Source organism: Eptatretus burgeri, chromosome 17 (assembly GCF_056783735.1).
Source record: "Eptatretus burgeri isolate ZD-2024b chromosome 17, Ebu_testis_v1, whole genome shotgun sequence".
NCBI lineage: Eukaryota > Metazoa > Chordata > Myxini > Myxiniformes > Myxinidae > Eptatretus > Eptatretus burgeri.
This window is the reverse complement of record NC_140977.1, coordinates 59,545,711-59,563,793: the sequence shown is the minus strand read 5'-3', so window position 1 is coordinate 59,563,793 and position 18,083 is coordinate 59,545,711. Positions and strand designations below refer to the sequence as shown.

The window sequence follows — 18,083 nt, the reverse complement described above, 5'->3', positions numbered from 1 at the left end:
TCTATACATTCAGTGATAGAATGGGAAAGGGGTCTGTCGAAGGTTTTATTCCTGATATGTCAACGGGAACAAACACAGACCCTGGATATACTCAAAGGAAAGGAGCGTATAATGATGATACAAAAGAAGAAAATAGTTTTACTGTGGAAGTTCCTCTTAAAGGTATATTTGGATTTTGTGATCATGATAAAGTTCTGTATGGTCTTAAAATTAGATTTCAACTACAAAGGAATGATAATGAAAATGGATTGCTTTTTGGTGTTGGTATTGCTTTTGGTGAACAGAATAAATTTGTAATTGAGGAAATGAGTTGGTATATCAGTGAATATACTCCTAATCTTAAAACAGAAGAGATATTAAATAGAAGACTTAACTCAAAGAAACCACTCAGTGTATCATACCTGAAAAGAAGATGTCAACACGTTAAACTCAACCAAACCACTTACATGTGGAATTTGGGTGTTCTGGAAGGAAAGCCACGATATCTGTGGATCATTTTTAAAAAGCCAGATGGTGATACTGCGACTGATAAGAATAATGCATTGAGTGATAATGCTAAGGTGAACCAACTTCGCGTTTCTCTAGATGGAACATTTTATCCACGAGATAGATTGGAAATTAATTGGGAAAAAAATGATTTTTGCTGAAGCATACAAGTCTTACCAAAAGGTGTGTGAAAGTAATGGAAATAAAGAACCTATTTTGGATATGACAGCATTTAAAAGTTTGTATACAATCTATGCGTTTGACCTGAGCGCTCAAAAGGAAACTATAAAGTCTAATCGAGTGGATACTTCCCTATACATTGAAAGAGGAGAGAGTGAAGAAGTTGATACATATTGTTTGCTTTTGGAAGAAACAGAATTGCAGATTAATACAGATAATGGTGTGATGATTAGTCTCACATAATTTTTTTGTTAAATAAATGAGTGGCAAAGTACCAACTGGGGTATAAGTTAATCAAATCAATCTTCATAAACTATCATCTTGTGTTCAAAATCAAAAGCCTTGTACGATTAACGTTAATACAATTCAGAGAAAAGGAGCAGTAAGAATTGATGTTTTGCTCACAAGAGAACAGGTTAAAATCTTGAATGACACTGGCTCACTTAAAATTAAAATGACAAAACCAATGTTGAAAAAATATTCAATAAGAGAGACGAGTGGAGGATTTCTCCCATTTCTAATTCCTTTATTTGCTGGTTTAAATGCGGTTGGAGCATTGACGGGTGGTATTTCAACAGCGGTGAAAACTGCCAACGAAAGGAAGGCTCAACTCCAGGCTCAAAAAGAATTGGAAAGACATAACAAAGAGTTGGAGAAACAAATTAGTGGAAGTGGTGTAATTGTAGATTTTGCTGAAAAACTTGAAGGTCTGCCTGATAAAGCGAGATTGTTAGTTGGAGATATGCTTTCTTCTATAGCACAAGCAGGTGTAAAATTAACGAAAAGAGGTAATGGATTATATCTTTCTAATAAATAAATGAGCATTGATGAGTGGTTTAAAGAATTTGGAAAGAATACAACATCAAATTTACAACTTGTCAAATATTGTAAGAAATTAAAAATTCATAATGTGGTTATTTGTATGAGAGATGAATTAACAAATGTGCCGAAACATACAAAGAATATTATTATGAACTTAGAAGTTAATAATGGGAACGGTTCTCATTGGGTTTGTATTTTTAATAGTCAAGACAAATATTATTTTGATAGTTTTGGTCTTCCACCGCCTGTTGAAGTCATAAAATTCTTACAGAATGGTGTTTATCAAACATTTCAAGTTCAAGAATTAAATTCCAAGTTTTGTGGTCAATTATGTCTGTATGTGTTATTTCAACTCAACAAAAATAAAAAATTTTATGATATTATTTTTAATTAATATAAATGACTTATGTTGGTAAAGATGGTTCTATCTTTGGTGTATCCCAAGAACTGGATATTGATTTATCAAATTATTACACAAAGGCACAGGCTGAACGACATAAATATAATATAACCAAAAATATTAACATGAAAAATGCTTATGAATTAAAAAATTATCCAAGCCCGACTGACGTGAATGACTTGGTGAGATTAAGCGATTTATCACAATATATATCTTTAAATAAAACGGCCGTGTATTTCAAAGATACAGAAGTGTTGATATTATCTCCAGGTCATACAGAATTCACAGTTCGAATTAAAATAATTTTTTATAAAGAAGGGCGTATCGTTTGTATGAGAATAGAACAATGGGGGTATGATATGAATGATTTAGGGTATAATTGGTCATTTAAAATTAACCTCGAAGACCTGGAACAATTAAATCAGTCTCGTAAGGAAGAATATTATCCACTTGGTATCGAGAATGAGTTTTGTGGGGCCACGATTTGTAAACAACAAATAAAAGAATTTAATAAGGGTAAATATAATAATGGTTTTGCCCTTGTTTATATCATGAAAACAGAAAAAACAGGATTATATATAATAAGTAAGGAAATACAAAATGATTTAACTATGGGAAGATGGGGAGGTGTTTCATGCCATTATATTATTCTAACATATATTTCTAATACATAAATGACAGCAAGAAGGCTTCAAGAAAATTATCATTTCTGTGTCCAAGCATACCTTCAAGAAAAGGGTATTCGGTATTTTAATAAATATGTTCTACAACATAAGAATGAGGTATTTTCAATAAAAGATTGGCATTATGCTGATGTTGATAAACCGACAACTTTAGATTTAATTAGAATGTTAAATAATGAAAAAATTATAAAGTTAAGAAAAGGTAAGGCTCTTTTAGAAATTCAAAAGAAATTTTATTGGTTTCCTGTTGTAAAAAAAATTATTTTGGATACAGGAATAACAAGAAATCCTGATGAATATATGTATGATATTCTATGGGGTGTAAGCGATTCAAGGATAATAAGGGATGAGGAAGGAGTTGAAGAAGAGAGGGAAGAGGAGAAAAAGGAGGAGAGGGAGAAGAAAGAGAAGGAGGAGAGGGAGGAGAGAGAGAAGGAGAGGGAGGAAAGAGCGAGACAAAATAAATATCAAAATATGGAAACCAGTGAGATTAAAAAAAGATTGGTGGTATTACAGAAAATAACTTAACCCACCGAGGAGGAAAACAAAAACTTGACAAGTCTATTTGCAATACTTTCGACAAGAATATTGACATCGACAAGATATTCATTTTAATTCAAGTTTTTCATTTTTTTTCTTAAATAAATGGAGGAGAGAGTGAAGGCATTTCTAAGGATTCTTTATGTTTTTAAAATTAAGATTCAAATGTGCTTGTTGGAAACTAAAAAGGTTTTTGCACTCTGCAGGAATTTTTCTCATAAATAAATGAGTTATTGTCTCAAATGTAAAAAGAAAACTAATGCTAAAAATATTTCATATATTAAAAGTAAAAATAACAGGGTTATACAAAAAGGTATATGTTCAGTGTGTGGTTCAAAAAAAAAATCAATTTATCTCCAAACACAAACGAGGAGGAGATATACAAAAGTTTTTATCAGGAAGTAAATTTACAACTACTGGAATACCAGGGGAATTACATCTTCCAGGGTATTCTTTCTGTGGTCCAGGCACAAACTTGGATAAAAGATTAGATGAGGCAGACAATCCTAAATCATGGAGTGAACCCATCAATAGAGTTGATGAAGTGTGCATGAGACACGATATTGATTATGGGAATACCACAACGTTGGAAGAAAAGCATGAAGCTGATAGAGAAATGTTGTATAATTTGTCTCTGATACAAAATCCAACCTTGAGAGAAAAAGTTGATCGGTTCATTGTGAAGAAGATGATCAGTGCTAAATTGAAACTTGGACTTGGAAATTCAAAAAACTTATAGGCTCTAATGATGACTGAAGAGCAATTAGCTGATGAATTACATAAACCAATATTCACAAAGTTTCGTAGAAGGAAAGTTTATTCCAAGGAAGTTGATTATATCTGGTCCGCAGATTTGATTGAACTCAATAATGATAAGGGGTACAAGTATGCTTTAACCGTTATTGATTTTAGGAGTAGATACGCATGGGTTGTCCCTTTAAAAACCAAAACAGGAAATATTCTTATGTTTGCCTTTCTACAGATATTTAATAAAAGTAAGAGAAAACCTAAAAAATTGTGGATTGATGAGGGTAGAGAGTTTTATAACAAGACATTTATGAATTTTCTAAAAAATAACAGTATTACATTATACAGTACCTTTAATGAAGGGAAGGCAGTTGTTGTTGAACGTTTTAATCGTACCTTAAAAGAGACTACTGTATATAAAAAATTCACACAACTCTGTTCACAACAATGGTCATCTTTTATTCAGGATATTGTGGATAAGTATAATGACACGATTCACACGTCAACAAATATGAAACCATCAGAAACATTTACAAAATTAAAATATGAAAAAGAGATTAATGTCAGAAAACCTAAGTTCAAAGTTGGTGATATCGTAAGAATATATAGGTGGAAATCTCATTTTGAAAAGGGTTATACTAAACGATGGACGAACAAACTTTTTAAAATTGTTGATGTAATCGATACGGTTCCTTGGACTTATAAGATATATGATTTGGAAGGGGAAGAGATTTTAGGTTCATTTTATTCACAGGAATTACAAAAGACAAAACTAAGCAGATAATACCCATGGGAGCAATGGGTTGTCCCTTCACTCCCTCCTACTATACACCTTTGTGGACACTAGAGGGCCAAGTCCGAGGTGTATAACAGTATATAATGTGTGTCGAAGGGGGGACGTTCTTAGATCTGTGAACCCCAAACACAGAATCCTCAACTGAATAGTCGAGGCTTAACTTTTGTTTGTTGGTGTGTGTGTGTGTGTGTGTGTGTGTGTGTGTGTGTGTGTGTGTGTGTGTGTGTGTGTGTGTGTGTGTGTGTGTGTGTGTGTGTGTGTGTGTGTGTCCCAACCCTCACATTCAAAATCTCAACCCCAACCCTCACATTCAAAATCTCAACCCCAACTCAATCCTCACCCAACACAATGTCTTTTTCAAAATGAGATTTCCACCTATATATATATATTTTTTACGTTTTTTTTTTTTTCCTCTTCTTCCAATTCTGTCTTTTAAGGCTTTCAGGTTTGATGACGTAGAAAGGGGGAGTAAGCCTGCACTTTCTTCCCAGAACGAACAATGTATATTTTTTGTGTTTTTTTCTCTTCTTCCAATTCTGTCTTTTAAGGCTTTCAGGTTTGATGACGTAGAAAGGGTGAGTAAGCCTGCACTTTCTTCCCAGAACTTTCTTGATCTTGCTCCCATCAAGGACCATCCGACAAAGAACTACATCGATAGGTTTAGATCCCAAAGAGTGATAGCAACTCCAAAAGTCTCCAAAATATAAATAAATAAAATAATAAATAAAAGTCTCCAAAAAAGTTTCAAGTCTCCAACATAAACCCAACTTTCCAAGTCTTCAAGGTATTACCACATTCCCGTTGAGTTTCCAAGATATGTATCACATTGTGAGTTATCAAGCCAGAAACCCACATTTCAAATATTCAAAATAAAACCAACTTACAAAGTCTCTTAAGGATAACTCATTTCCTGATTTTTTTCAAAATTTGTGAGTCTCCAAGGTAGGCCCCATATTTAGAACCATCTTGGCAGAACCCTTTTCCTGAGTCTCCAAGGTAGTTATTTAAACCATCAAGGCAGAACTCATTTACTGATTTTTTCAAAATTTGTGAGTCTCCAAGGTAGGCCCCATATTTAGAACCATCTTGGCAGAACCCTTTTCCTGAGTCTCCAAGGTAGTTATTTAAACCATCAAGGCAGAACTCATTTACTGATTTTTTTCAAAATTTGTGAGTCTCCAAGGAAGGCCCCATATTTAGAACCATCTTGGCAGAACCCTTTTCCTGAGTCTCCAAGGTAGTTATTTAAACCATCAAGGCAGAACTCATTTACTGATTTTTTTTCAAAATTTGTGAGTCTCCAAGGTAAAACTTGTATTCTGGCTCATCAAGGTATAACTTGTTCAGTGGGTATTGTCTTTATAACTCACAATGAGTACTATTGCTGTAAAACTCTTTTTCAGGATTTTGCTGGTCTCCAAGGTATAACTCTTTGGTTGGGTCATCAAGGACGAACTCGTTCTGTGGATCTTGGTCGCTCACAAGGTCTTCAACCAAGCTAACAATTTCACCCCAAGTTGTAGCAAAAGCAGTATTTTCATTTCGTCTTTCAGATACAATATCCTGTGAGAGAAAATAATAATGTATTAATCAAGTGATTTAATTATTAAATGAGTATGCTTCAATCAAAGTTTGAAAAAAGGAAAATAAAAATCTTACCTCAACAGATAAGAGGTTTGAATCCAGTTCATCAACTTGAAGGTTTAGTTCCATACAAGTCGGAGAGTTCCAAGGAACCCCAGTCATCCCACTCAAGGTCTTGGTCGCTCACAAGGTCTTCAACCAAGCCAACAATTTCGCCCCAAGTTGTGGCAAAATCGGTATTTTCATATTGCATTTCAGATACAATTTCCTGTGAGAGGAAATAATAATGTATTAATTAAGTTATTTAATTATTCAACAAGTCGATGTTTAAAAGGAACTAAAAATAGGAAAATAAAATCTTACCTCAATGGATAAGAGGTTTGAATCCAGTTCATCAACTTGAAGGTTTAGTTCCATACAAGTCAGAGAGTTCCAGGCAAGCACACAAGCACACCATGGCCAGCAAAAAAAAATGTTTAAAATGGAGCCTGGGCTTGAGGCTTTTATCGGGAAAGACTGGTGGGTGTGGTTTCCTTTGGAAATTCCCTGGGCAAGCCTTCGTTGGGAAACTTTTCAAAACCATAACATGCTGGAATTTTCTTGTGATTTCTTTGTGAGTCAGAGATGAACTGGAAATGATGTAAGAGTAGGTGGGGCTTTGCAAAAGTGGGTGGGGCTTAGGAAAAGTGGACGTGGCTTACACAAACCTAATAAAGTGGGCGGGGCTGAGCAAAGTGGGCGTGGCTTATAAAAAATACCTCATGAAAAGTAGGCGGGGCTTAGCAAAAGTGGGTGGGGCTTATAAAAAATTTCGTGGGAAGGTGGGCGGGGCTTAGAGGGAAGTGGGCGTGGCTTAAAATAACCTGTGGCTCAGGAGGTGGTCAAACAAGAGCATTAAGAGAAGTTTATCATTTCGTAATGGCACAAAAGCGGTATCTTAAAAAATATAAAGATTCAAATGTTTTGTTTTTCAATATTTTAGATGGGGATTATTGTGCAAAGAAAATTAAACTGTTGAAGGAATTTGAGAATGAACAAATCTTTATAGGTTCAATGAGTGAGCTAAACAATATGCATCGGTTATTTGATAAAGAGTGTCCCGAGGCTTAGACGTTTCAGATATTTCTTTAGAATCACCTTTAACAAATCACATTACTACTTTGCTACTTGAACAAATCTTTATCTTATTGCATGGGTTATTTGAAAAAAAGTATCCCCAGGTTAAAAGGGGAGACAAATAAATATACCTTGGGATAAAAAGGGGGTTTATTTTTAGGGAAAAAAAATATGAATCGCTGAAAATCCCCCATTCATTTACATGGGGAAAAGTGAGCCAGAATCAGTATATTCACCCTACTGGGGGGCAACTTTAAGTGAGGGGAGAGAAGGGTGAGTGGGCAGAGTTGAAGGAGAAAGGTGAGAGGGAGGCTTGGACTGAGAAGAGTGTGATGGTTGCTTTGAGAGGGCGGAATTGGAGGGGTGAGTTGCCACTGAACTTATATAAAAAAAGAATGGTTGATGGAAAGTGAACACTCAAAGCAAACTGGAATTTTAATTTTTTTTTTTGGTCAGAGATGCGATTAAAGACATTTCTTGATGGATTCAATGAAGGCGAATTCAGAGAATAGAGAGAAGAAATGCTGAAACAGTTTGGTTTTTTTAGGCAAGGTATGAATGAAAGGTCGAATTAAGAGCAGTCTGTTAAAATAGGAGTAGTGAATTATGATGCAATAATGAGAACCACAAGTGTGAAAGAGGAAGATGAAGCATTATCAGAGATCATTTTGATTATTATTATTCCTATTGTTATTATTATTATTATTTGAGAGAGTTTTCATCAGATTATGTGATGGAAAGGTTGTAGAAAATATGAGGTGAATGGTGAATTTGGATCAGTGAACGCAGAAAGTGGAAACGGACCGTGTGGTTGCGGCGGAAGCACGTGGCTATGGGAGGTGTATCATAAAAAGTGAATTTGTTAATTTTTTATTTTAAATAAGGATTGCGTTGCATTTGGAAAAGGGAAGGTTGAAGTAAAATTGTGGAGGTGTATGGTGAATTTGGAACGGTAAATGCAGAGTGAAGCTGAATAATCAATGAAATTTACCAGGAAGAGGGTAGAGACACGTGGTTACAGGAGGTGTATCGATTGAAGGGACACGAGGAATATTATTATTTTTTGATGTATTTTTTAAGATTCGGGAATGGAAGGTTATTGGAATAAATCGTGAAGGTAATGGTGAGAGAGGGTCAACTCAAGTAGAAGAAAGATGGTGTGCCGTCAGAAGTCGGAAGAAGAAGAAGAAGAAGAAGAAGAAGAAGAAGAAGAAGAAGAAGAAGAAGAAGAAGAAGAATGAGGAGGATCGGGACTCGTGGGTACGGTGTTTTTTTCTTGTTTTTTTTTCATTTAAATTGAAGACAAGAAACATTGTTGAGTTGGGAGGGAGTGGGACGTTGTGAAAGTGAGGAAAATAGGAATTGAAGGTATAAGGGAGAGAATACAAATAAAAATGATCGTACACCCAGAGGGGAATGATAAGACAAGGTCGACGAAAACTCACAAAATAGCAAGATTTTTGAAACAAAACCAAACTCGGAACACACATTAACATTGAGGTGAGAAAATAAATAGTTAAAACGTAACGTATAACAACCGGAAATTTAGCTTTCACAAAGTTGGCAAAGACCCTTGAGAGAACCTGCGTTGCTGTAAACCCAGAACCGGAAGTCAAACTGCTGATCATTCCGAAGTTGCTGCAAACTCTCTCATCATTCCCAAGTTCTGTGGGCGGAGTCTCCTCAGAGCCGATTCCGCCCACTATGACAAGGTCGTGCCCTTCGTCCAATCAGGAGGCTCATTACCTCAGCTCCGACTCCGCCCCAGAAAGGCAGGGTTTTCCCCCTGTCCAATCAGAGGGGGACAGACATCGCGCGACGCAACCGTCCAATCAGGAGGCGAGTGGCCAGGGAAGAAATCCCTCCCACCTCAGGAGAGGCTGAGTGATTCGGCACGTTCTGTTTGGCTGTCTGGGTCTGCCTCGCCTGGTGTCGTCTGATTCCTTTGGAAGCTTTTTCGGCCTTGATCACCTTTCACCTCGTCGTCTCTCGCCTCGTCCGCCTTCGTGCTGGCTGGCGTCCGTCGCTCTGTCACTCGTCCCTGGTGCTTGGTGCTGCGTTGAGGCGGTGGGTTCGAGTCCCTCCACCGAACGAGCTCAAGCAGACCGCACGAGGCGGACAGGTGCAAGTGCGGCTCTTGCCCTCAGCTCGCCTTCCCTCCCGAGCTGAAGGGCTAAATGAAGGCCGCGGCCACCATTTCTTTTGGGTGTGTGCGTGTGTGTCTGTGGTTCCAGTCTATAAGTAGCAATTGTTTAAGTGCCTTGTACATTACTTGCATTTCTTCTCGATAGTCGGTTTAACTCTGCTCTTTTTGTGCTCCCCTGCCCCGTTATAAATAAACCCCAATTGTTCAATGTACCAGCTCGTTGTCTGTCACTTTCTTTCATTGGTTTAGCACGGTCCATATTGGGAATTAGGGAGGTCTTGTTGCTGTAATTGTTCATTTGGACTGACGGATCTTGGTAATCCCCGTTCGGTTTACACACGGATCGGGCTCGTTAAACGGCCCGTTCCGCCCGAGGTCCGTCGACGGTGTGGTTTTCCCCGGAAGTTAGACGACGTGGGTACTTCGGTATATTGAAATTAGGCAATTAACCCTACCCCACGCCATATAAATATTGGTGACCACGGTCCACGAAGGGACCCGTGACCTTTGGAGTTGTCCGAAGGTTACGACCTGCAATTCCGGGTGTTCGGTGGGAGACGGCTCTACTGCTCCACCTGGCGGTCGTTCCTCGCCACCGACTCCCGGCCCACAACATTATTACTTGTGCCTTTTATGAGTGCATAGAGAAGTTGAAGGTCCTTCCTGCTCAGGATTTAACCCTGTACCTCTTCCACAATTGAAAGAGGATGTGTTGAGGAGCTTGTTCATTTTTTTTGCAGAGCAACGGTTGATCAAACAGACGGTAAAGGAAGAGTTTGTTTTTGGTGATGACCATGAATGGAGAAAAAGGAGCGATGAGGAAATTCTGCCGAAACTTGGAGGTGAAATGAAAGAACAAATGAAGTTGAGAAAATGTGTGGTACTTTTGGAAAAATTAACTAAAATGGACAAACATACCCAAAAGTATCCTAACCACCATCACACCAAGAAAGGATCCTACAAGTGTGATGAGTGTGGAAAGTGTTTCAGTTTAAGATCTAACCTCAATCGCCATTATGGGATACACGTCTTGGAAATACCTTACACGTGTGAAAAATGTGGGAAGAAGTTCAGGAGGAAGGGAAGCCTCCATTCACATCCAAGAATTCATGCTGCAATACGACCCTTCAAGTGCAACAAATGTGGAAAGGCATTTGCAGACAAACCCCACGATTTGGTGCATCTCAGGTGCCACACCGCTGAAAGATCTTTTGAATGCCAGTGCTCTGGACAAACCATCAAACGGAAGTCAAATTTACAACATCAGCTGGCACAGTGGCCACAGAGGCCACAAAATAAATCCCATTTCTGCAAAACGTGTGGAAAGGCATTCGGTGCAAAATGTCATCTCAACACACATCTTCGTGTTCCTTCAAATGAACGACCTTTTCAATGTAAAAAATGTGGCATGACCTTCAAACACAACTCCCATCTTCTGTGCCATGACAAACATCCTCACCAGTGCAAGGAAAGAAGGGGGATTTTAAAAGGTAATTGATGCTGACCACGTGTTTGGTCGACCCTTGGACCCAAAATGGCTTTATCACGTCGTTACTTTTCATATTGCTGTTGGACCTTTGATATTCGCTCTACTTCCTCCTGATCGACAAATACTGACATTTGCATATTCCTTTCCAATTGGTCAGTGTTCCGATGTTAGCGAGAAGGTTGTCATGTTGTGCAGAGCATGGCTTTGGGACTCGTGCCCTGTTGTGGTTCGATCATCATACTGACGTCATTTTGTCACAATTAAACAAAGTTAGCACAGAACCTTTGATTATTTACAGTGTAACATTAAGGCATAATGTAGGATCCCAATGTCCATTATTTCATTTTCATCACTATCTTTCAAATACACTGCACATCATTATCTCGTACGCTCACCCACGCAACACCAAGATCTCTTCATTGTTTCCCATTGTGTTGCTCTCCCTACCATTGTTTCTCATTTTGTGTTTTTCCTCCATTACTTGTGCAGATCTATCTCCCCCATACCCCTCGGTAGTATGTACATGGACGTTTAAACAGGTTCTACTTTGAGTCGTTCCGTTCCTCCATGAACTGAGATTGCCATATAAATAAAAATGATGGACAAAGTAAGTTAAAGGGAAGGAGACATGTTGATTTATAAAGGAGACAATTGTGTTCGAGAGTGACACCATTCGGGATCTTGATTCTCCTTTTTCTCTCTCTTCCCTCTGTTTTGCTTCACTCAGTTGAATGACTCTCTGTGATTCTCTTCTTCTTCTTCCTTCGGCTGCTCCCGTTAAGGGTCGCCACAGCGGATCATCCGTATGATCCGCATAGTGATTTGGCACATGTTTTACGCCGGATGCCCTTCCTGACGCAACCCTGGTCGCCTCTTATGACACAGGGATATGGTACACCTATTTTAACCGGGGTATACACCGGCCCAGTACACTGGTACTCACTTCGCCGACCTCGGAAGGATGACAGGCTGAGTCAACCCATGATTCCCTTATCTTTCTGAGTCTGTGATTCCCTTATCTTTTTGTGCATTTCACTTTACTCCTGCAAATGTCAAATTTTGTGCAAATAAATACAACCGCGGTTGATTGCTTGCGAATGTACTTGTCCGGTGCGGATTTGTAACATCCACGGCTCATTGAGGAAGGTTTTTTTTTTCTATTCAACATCGAGGCTCATGGAAGCGTGATGGAATGGATGGCAAAAGGGAAATGAACTGATGGAGCGACATTTGGAGGGAATGAACAAACAGGAATGGAGGAGAGGAATGCATTAACGTGCAAGTTTGAGGGTTGCGTTAGTTCGGGTTAATGTTACTTGGTAAATTTCAGGAAGTGTGAGGTGAGCTGGAGGAGGACAAACCAATAACACGTCATTTCAGCATCGTACACAGGAATATCAATATTTTCTCTTTCATTCTTTCTCTTGTCTTCCTCACTCTCCCAACCCTGACCACTCCATTCTCAATTACATCTTAAATATGTTCAGGCCTCAGGGTGAATATATATATATATATATATATATATATATATATATATATATATATATATATATATATATATATATATATATATATATATTTTTTTTTTTAGTGTCTAAACTTGTCCATCTGTGACACAGGACAAAACCATGATGTGATGTTCATCTTACTTTTAACAATAACAAGAACATAGGACATGATTACCAAAACGTCACTCTGATGTTACGATGTCGACTGATATGCCTCCGCCCACATTATTACATCATTATAATACTTGTACAAAGTTTAATTTTAATCCCTTCAACTGTTCTCAAGTGTCACATTTTTACGTGACATGACCTCTGACCTTTGTTGCCAAAATCGAATTGGTTCATCTTTGCATCATAATAATCTATACTTGTACCAAATTTGGTCAAAATCCCATCACTGGTTCAGAAGTTAGTGTGGTAACAGAATTTTTACCGAAAGTGACTTCCACCCTTTGACCTCTTGACCCCTTAATATAATTGGTTCATTTTTGCATCATTATACATACTTGTACCAAATTTGACTTAACTTCAGAACGGCTAAAGGGATCTTATCACGAGAACGAAAACCTATCACAACGTAGGACAGACTGATGGAAAACCAGACGGACAACCCGAAAAATGATTTCCCCTGCGACGTCTTCAGCGGAGGCATAAAACTCTCAACTGTATATATGAGGTTTGAACTTGCCTTCCTCGCATAATGAACGATGGATGTGCTTAGTTGAAGAGAAACAAATTTTCATTTTAAAAACTTTCTTGAGATATGCACATTTTTGTCCCCACTGGCAGCCATTTTTATCGTGAGTTCTGTTCCTCTCTAGATGTGACGACTATTGTGAAATGTGAGCCGGAAGAACAGGAATTTCAGGAAGTTCGAGGTAAGCTGGAGCAGCAACACAACACTCAAGTTGTTCCCCCTCTCTTATCATTCCCAAGTTCTGTCTTCCTTCCTCTCCCATTACAACGAGAATGACACATGGTGAAGCACATACCTCCGCCAGGCTGAACAGTTTGCGTTTTGTATGCCAATGATAGGCCGAATCTGGATAGAGACCAGTCATCCTTGGCACACGCCAAAATCTAATCAGCTTGTTTGTGTCACCTATCCAGCTCGTCCACCAAGTTTTGACATCCGTACACTACTTTTTGAAATATCGTGCTGTGCATCATTTTTGGCCCCTCTCTTAATGGTGATGAATGACTTTAAAAAATTCTCTTATCCAGATCCGTATTTCACCAAAATCTAATCAATTTGGCCTTGTCACACACCCAACGTGTCCACCTCGTTTTGTCTGAATCTGTCCATAACTTTTCGAGATATTGTCTTATGTGCAGTTTTTGGCCATATCTCTCAATGGTGAAGAATCACTTTAATAAATTCTCGCATCTGGATCTTCACCAAAGTCTAACCAATTCGTCCTGGGCACACACCCAATCTGACAACCAAGTTTCCTCGAGATCCATCCATAACTTATTTGAGATGTCCTGCTCACAGACAAACAGACAAAAAACATATCCATCCACTTTCAGTGGCGGAGGTAATATATTCATGAATACGAGGTTGAAATGTCGGTGTCGTATGAATTTCCATCCTTTTTCATTTTTCCTCATTTCCTCACATTTGTCCTCTTTTGTTATTTTTTATTCTTCCATCAGTTTATCACTCGTGCCTTTTGTGAGTGTTTGCAAAGAGAAGTTGAAGGTCCTTCCTGCTCAGGATTTAACCCCGTACCTCTTCAACAATTGAAAGAGGACGTGTTGAGGAGCTTGTTCATTTTCTTGCAGAGCAACGGTTGATCAAACAGACGTTGAAAGAAGACTTTGTTTTTGGTGATGGCCATGAATGGAGAAAAAGGAGCGATGAGGAAATTCTGCCGAAACTTGGAGCGGAAATGAAAGAACAAATGAAGTTGAGAAAATGTGTGGTACTTTTGGAAAAATTTACTCAAATGGACAAACATACCCAAAAGTATCCTTACCACCTTCATACCAAAAAAGGATCCTACAAGTGCAACGAGTGTGGAAAGTATTTCGGTTTGAGATCTAACCTCAATCGCCATTATGGGATACACGTCTTGGAAATACCTTACACGTGTGACAAATGTTGGAAGAAGTTCAGAAGGAAGGAAAGACTCCATTCACATCTGAGAATTCATGCTGGAATACGACCCTTCAAGTGTAAAGAATGTGGAAAGGCATTTGCAGACAAACCACACTATTCGGTGCATCTCAGGTGCCACACCGATGAAAGACCTTTTGAATGCCAGTGCTGTGGAAAAACCTTCAAACGGAAGTCAAATCTACAACAACATCAGATGGCACAGAGGCCACAAAATAAATCCCATTTCTGCAAGACATGTGGAAAGGCATTCGGGGCAAAATGTCAACTTGTAAGACATCTTCGTGTTCATTCAAATGAACGACCTTTTCAATGTAAAAAATGTGGCATGACCTTCAAACACAACTCCCATCTTCAGCGCCATGACAAACATCCACACCAGTGCAGGGAAAGAAGGGGGATTTTAAATGGTAATTGATGCTGACCACATGTTTGCTCGACCCTTGGACCAAAATGGCTTTATCACGTCGTTACTTTTCATTTTGCCGTTAGACCTTTGATCTTCGTGCTACTTCCTCCTGATTGTTATTTTGGGAGAAATTGACAAATACTGACATTTGCATATTCCTTTCCAATTGGTCAGTGTTCGGACGTTAGCTAGAAAGTTGTCATGTTGTTAGCATGGCTTTGAGACTCGTGCCCTGTTCTGGTTCAATCATCATACTGACATCATTTTGTCACAATTAAACAAATTTAGCACAGAACCTTTGATTAATTATTTACAGTGCAACATTAAGGCATTATGTCGAATCTCAATGTCCATAATCTCATTTTCATCACCTATCTTTCAAATACACTGCACATCATTATCTCGTATGCTCACCCATGCAACGCCAAGATCTCTTCATTCTTTCCCATTGTGTTGCTCTCCGTACCATTGTTTCTCATTTTGTGTTATTCCTCTATTACTTGTGCAGATCTATCTCCCCCATACCCCTCGGTAGTATGTCGATGGACATTTCAACAGGTTCTACTTTGAGTCGTTCCGTTCCTCCATGAACCGAGATTGCCATATAAATAAAAATGATGTGCAAAGTAAATTAAAGGGAAGGAGACATGTTGATTTTTAAGGAGACAATTGTGTTTGAGAGTGACACCATTCGGGATCTTGATTCTCCTTTTTCTCTCTCTCTTCCCTCTGTTGTGCTTCACTCAGTTTGATGATTCTGTGATTCCCTTATCTTTTTGTGCATTTCATTTTACTCCTGCAAATGTCAAATTTTGTGCAAATAAATACAACCGCATTTGATTGCTTGCGACTCTACTTGTCCGGTGCGGATTTGTAACAACCACGGCTCATTGAGGTTTTTTTTGTCTGTTCAACATCGAGGCTCATGGAAGGGTGATTGAATGGAGGGTAAAAGGGCAATGAACTGATGGAGCGACATTTGGGCACAAGAGAGGGAATGAACAAACAGGAATGGAGTGGAGGAATTGCATTAACGTGCAAGTATGAGGGTTGCATTAGTTCGGGTTCACAGAGGTATAAAATATGCGAAGAGATGGACAGTAGTAAGATGATGGGAAAACGAAGGTGGATCACAGTTGATTAGAGGGTCAGCAATAGGGATAGTAACACCCCCGAAATCCAGCTCAACTGCTGGTGGATGAGCCTGGTACAGCTGATCAAAGTAACCGGACCAGCAGGCCTTCATTTCGGACCCCTCTTGCAAGAGCCCACCACTCACCACCCTCAGCTCTAACTTGCAGTACATCAAGGGACGGGCTTGGATGAACGCAATGCGTGACGAGAATCTCTTGAAAAGCAGGATGAGAATCCGTTGTAATCCCAATAAGCAGGACAATATCTCATAGTGGGCCACAGGTGATGCTCTACCCCCTCACAGATTCCTCACACATAAGCTTCTCTGTCCACCCTCGGCACACGTACAGTTTTACACCTCAACTCCCTGAACAGCTCGGCTCTGCCGTTAAGCCTAGCCCTGCGACTGGTCAATGGTATCCAGTGTCCCTTGAGAGACAAATTTCTTCTTCGTCCTCCGGTGAGTTCCAAGACATCCACGGGCAACATCACGGATGGTGGTTTTGAAAGCACTCCACAATTCTTCAGGATTCTCCAAAGTACCCAGACCCCTCCCCCCCAAATCCCCACTGAGACTTCGGAAACTCCTCAGCTACCCTCTCATCCTTTTGCTTATCAAGATCCAGCATAGACTGCCATGGTACCAATCTCCTGGATTTAAGCTGCAACTACAGAGTTTCTCCAACAAGCCTGTGCTCGGTAATTAACTAAGCACTGGTCGACCCTGCAGTTTTGGATCATCCTCCAGTGACCATCAACGAGCACATGGTCAATCTCCTTTGCCACACCACTAGCGTTGGAATACCAAGTCCAGCGATGAGCCTGTGGGCACTGAAACAATGAACCAGCCACCCTAAGTCCAAGACTTCTTGCAAAGTCAAGGAACTTAGTGCTTTGTGGTTCACAGTTCCAGACCTATGGGGACCAACACATATCTTATAACCATCCCTATCAGTCCCAGTCGATGCATTGAAATCCCCAAAGATTAGAAGAGTATCTCACCTGGGGCACTGATCAACCACAGACTCAAGCGTGGCATAGAATGCGTCCTTCACGATGACATCACTTGCCTGAGTCAGAGCATAAACAGAGACCAGAGAAACGACACCGAAGGAGTGACGAATCCTAACTCTCATAATAGGCTCGTTGACTGGTGTTGCCTCAATTATCATTGGAGTCAGCTTATTGGACACAGCCAGAGCAACTCCTTGGGCATGGAAACCATCAGAGAGACCAGACCAATAGTTGATGTAACCACCCACCATGATCTCGCCACGATCTGGTTTCCGAACCTCAGAGAGTGCTCGTGGGGCAGATTACAGCAATTTTTGAGAGGAATCGTGCAAATGATGATTCAACCATCAAATTTGGCACATTTGTTCTCCAGGGGATTCCAATCAAATCTGCCTGATTGGCCATTTGAAAATCCAAATTTTGAAAAATTTGAAAAAAATAAAAAACTTTAAAAAGTCAAGATCACAAATCAATGTTGGATGCTGGCTGAGATTGGTGAATGTTTCAGAAACATCATCAAAGATGTTCCAAGTCTGCCATGCAGTTTTCTTTCCTTTACCGTGGAAGGCAGACACGACGTCACATCCAGTGAATGCATGGAAGTATGGGATCCCTCTCGCTTTCTCAGGCCCTATTGCAGAAAGTACCTCATGGACTGGAATCCATCACGCCTTGGCTCCTTGGCCATAGGCAATCCACATGTTCTCAAGACCTAGTTCCTGTAAGGATGGCAGTACAGATATTGCTATGACTAGTACGTCCGTGTCATTAGCCTTAATGATAATGGACTTGATACCATCCGTCGTTGCATCCCTGGCGTGTACAAATATTCGAGTGTCAGCTTCTTCATGACAACATGGAGACACAGCATCCAGTGACTTCCTTGTATTGCTAATAGCATCTTCTCCTT

The 18,083-nt window shown here is 39.4% G+C and overlaps 1 protein-coding gene across 24 annotated transcripts in view; it reads left to right on the top strand.

Moving 5' to 3' along the window:
* Positions 1-18,083, top strand: part of LOC147010254 (uncharacterized) — a 158,064-nt gene that overhangs the window by 87,055 nt on the left and 52,926 nt on the right. For 13 of the 24 annotated variants that reach the window (XM_085863173.1, XM_085863168.1, XM_085863167.1 and 10 more), the window contains 2 exons: positions 10,241-10,990; positions 13,319-13,375. In XM_085863173.1, coding sequence (XP_085719299.1) covers positions 10,241-10,990; positions 13,319-13,375 — 807 coding nt within the window. Of the gene's footprint in view, positions 1-10,240; positions 10,991-13,318; positions 13,376-14,282; positions 15,527-18,083 lie in introns of those variants that run through there. The other 11 variants (XM_085863183.1, XM_085863184.1, XM_085863182.1 and 8 more) reach the window with 3 other exon arrangements.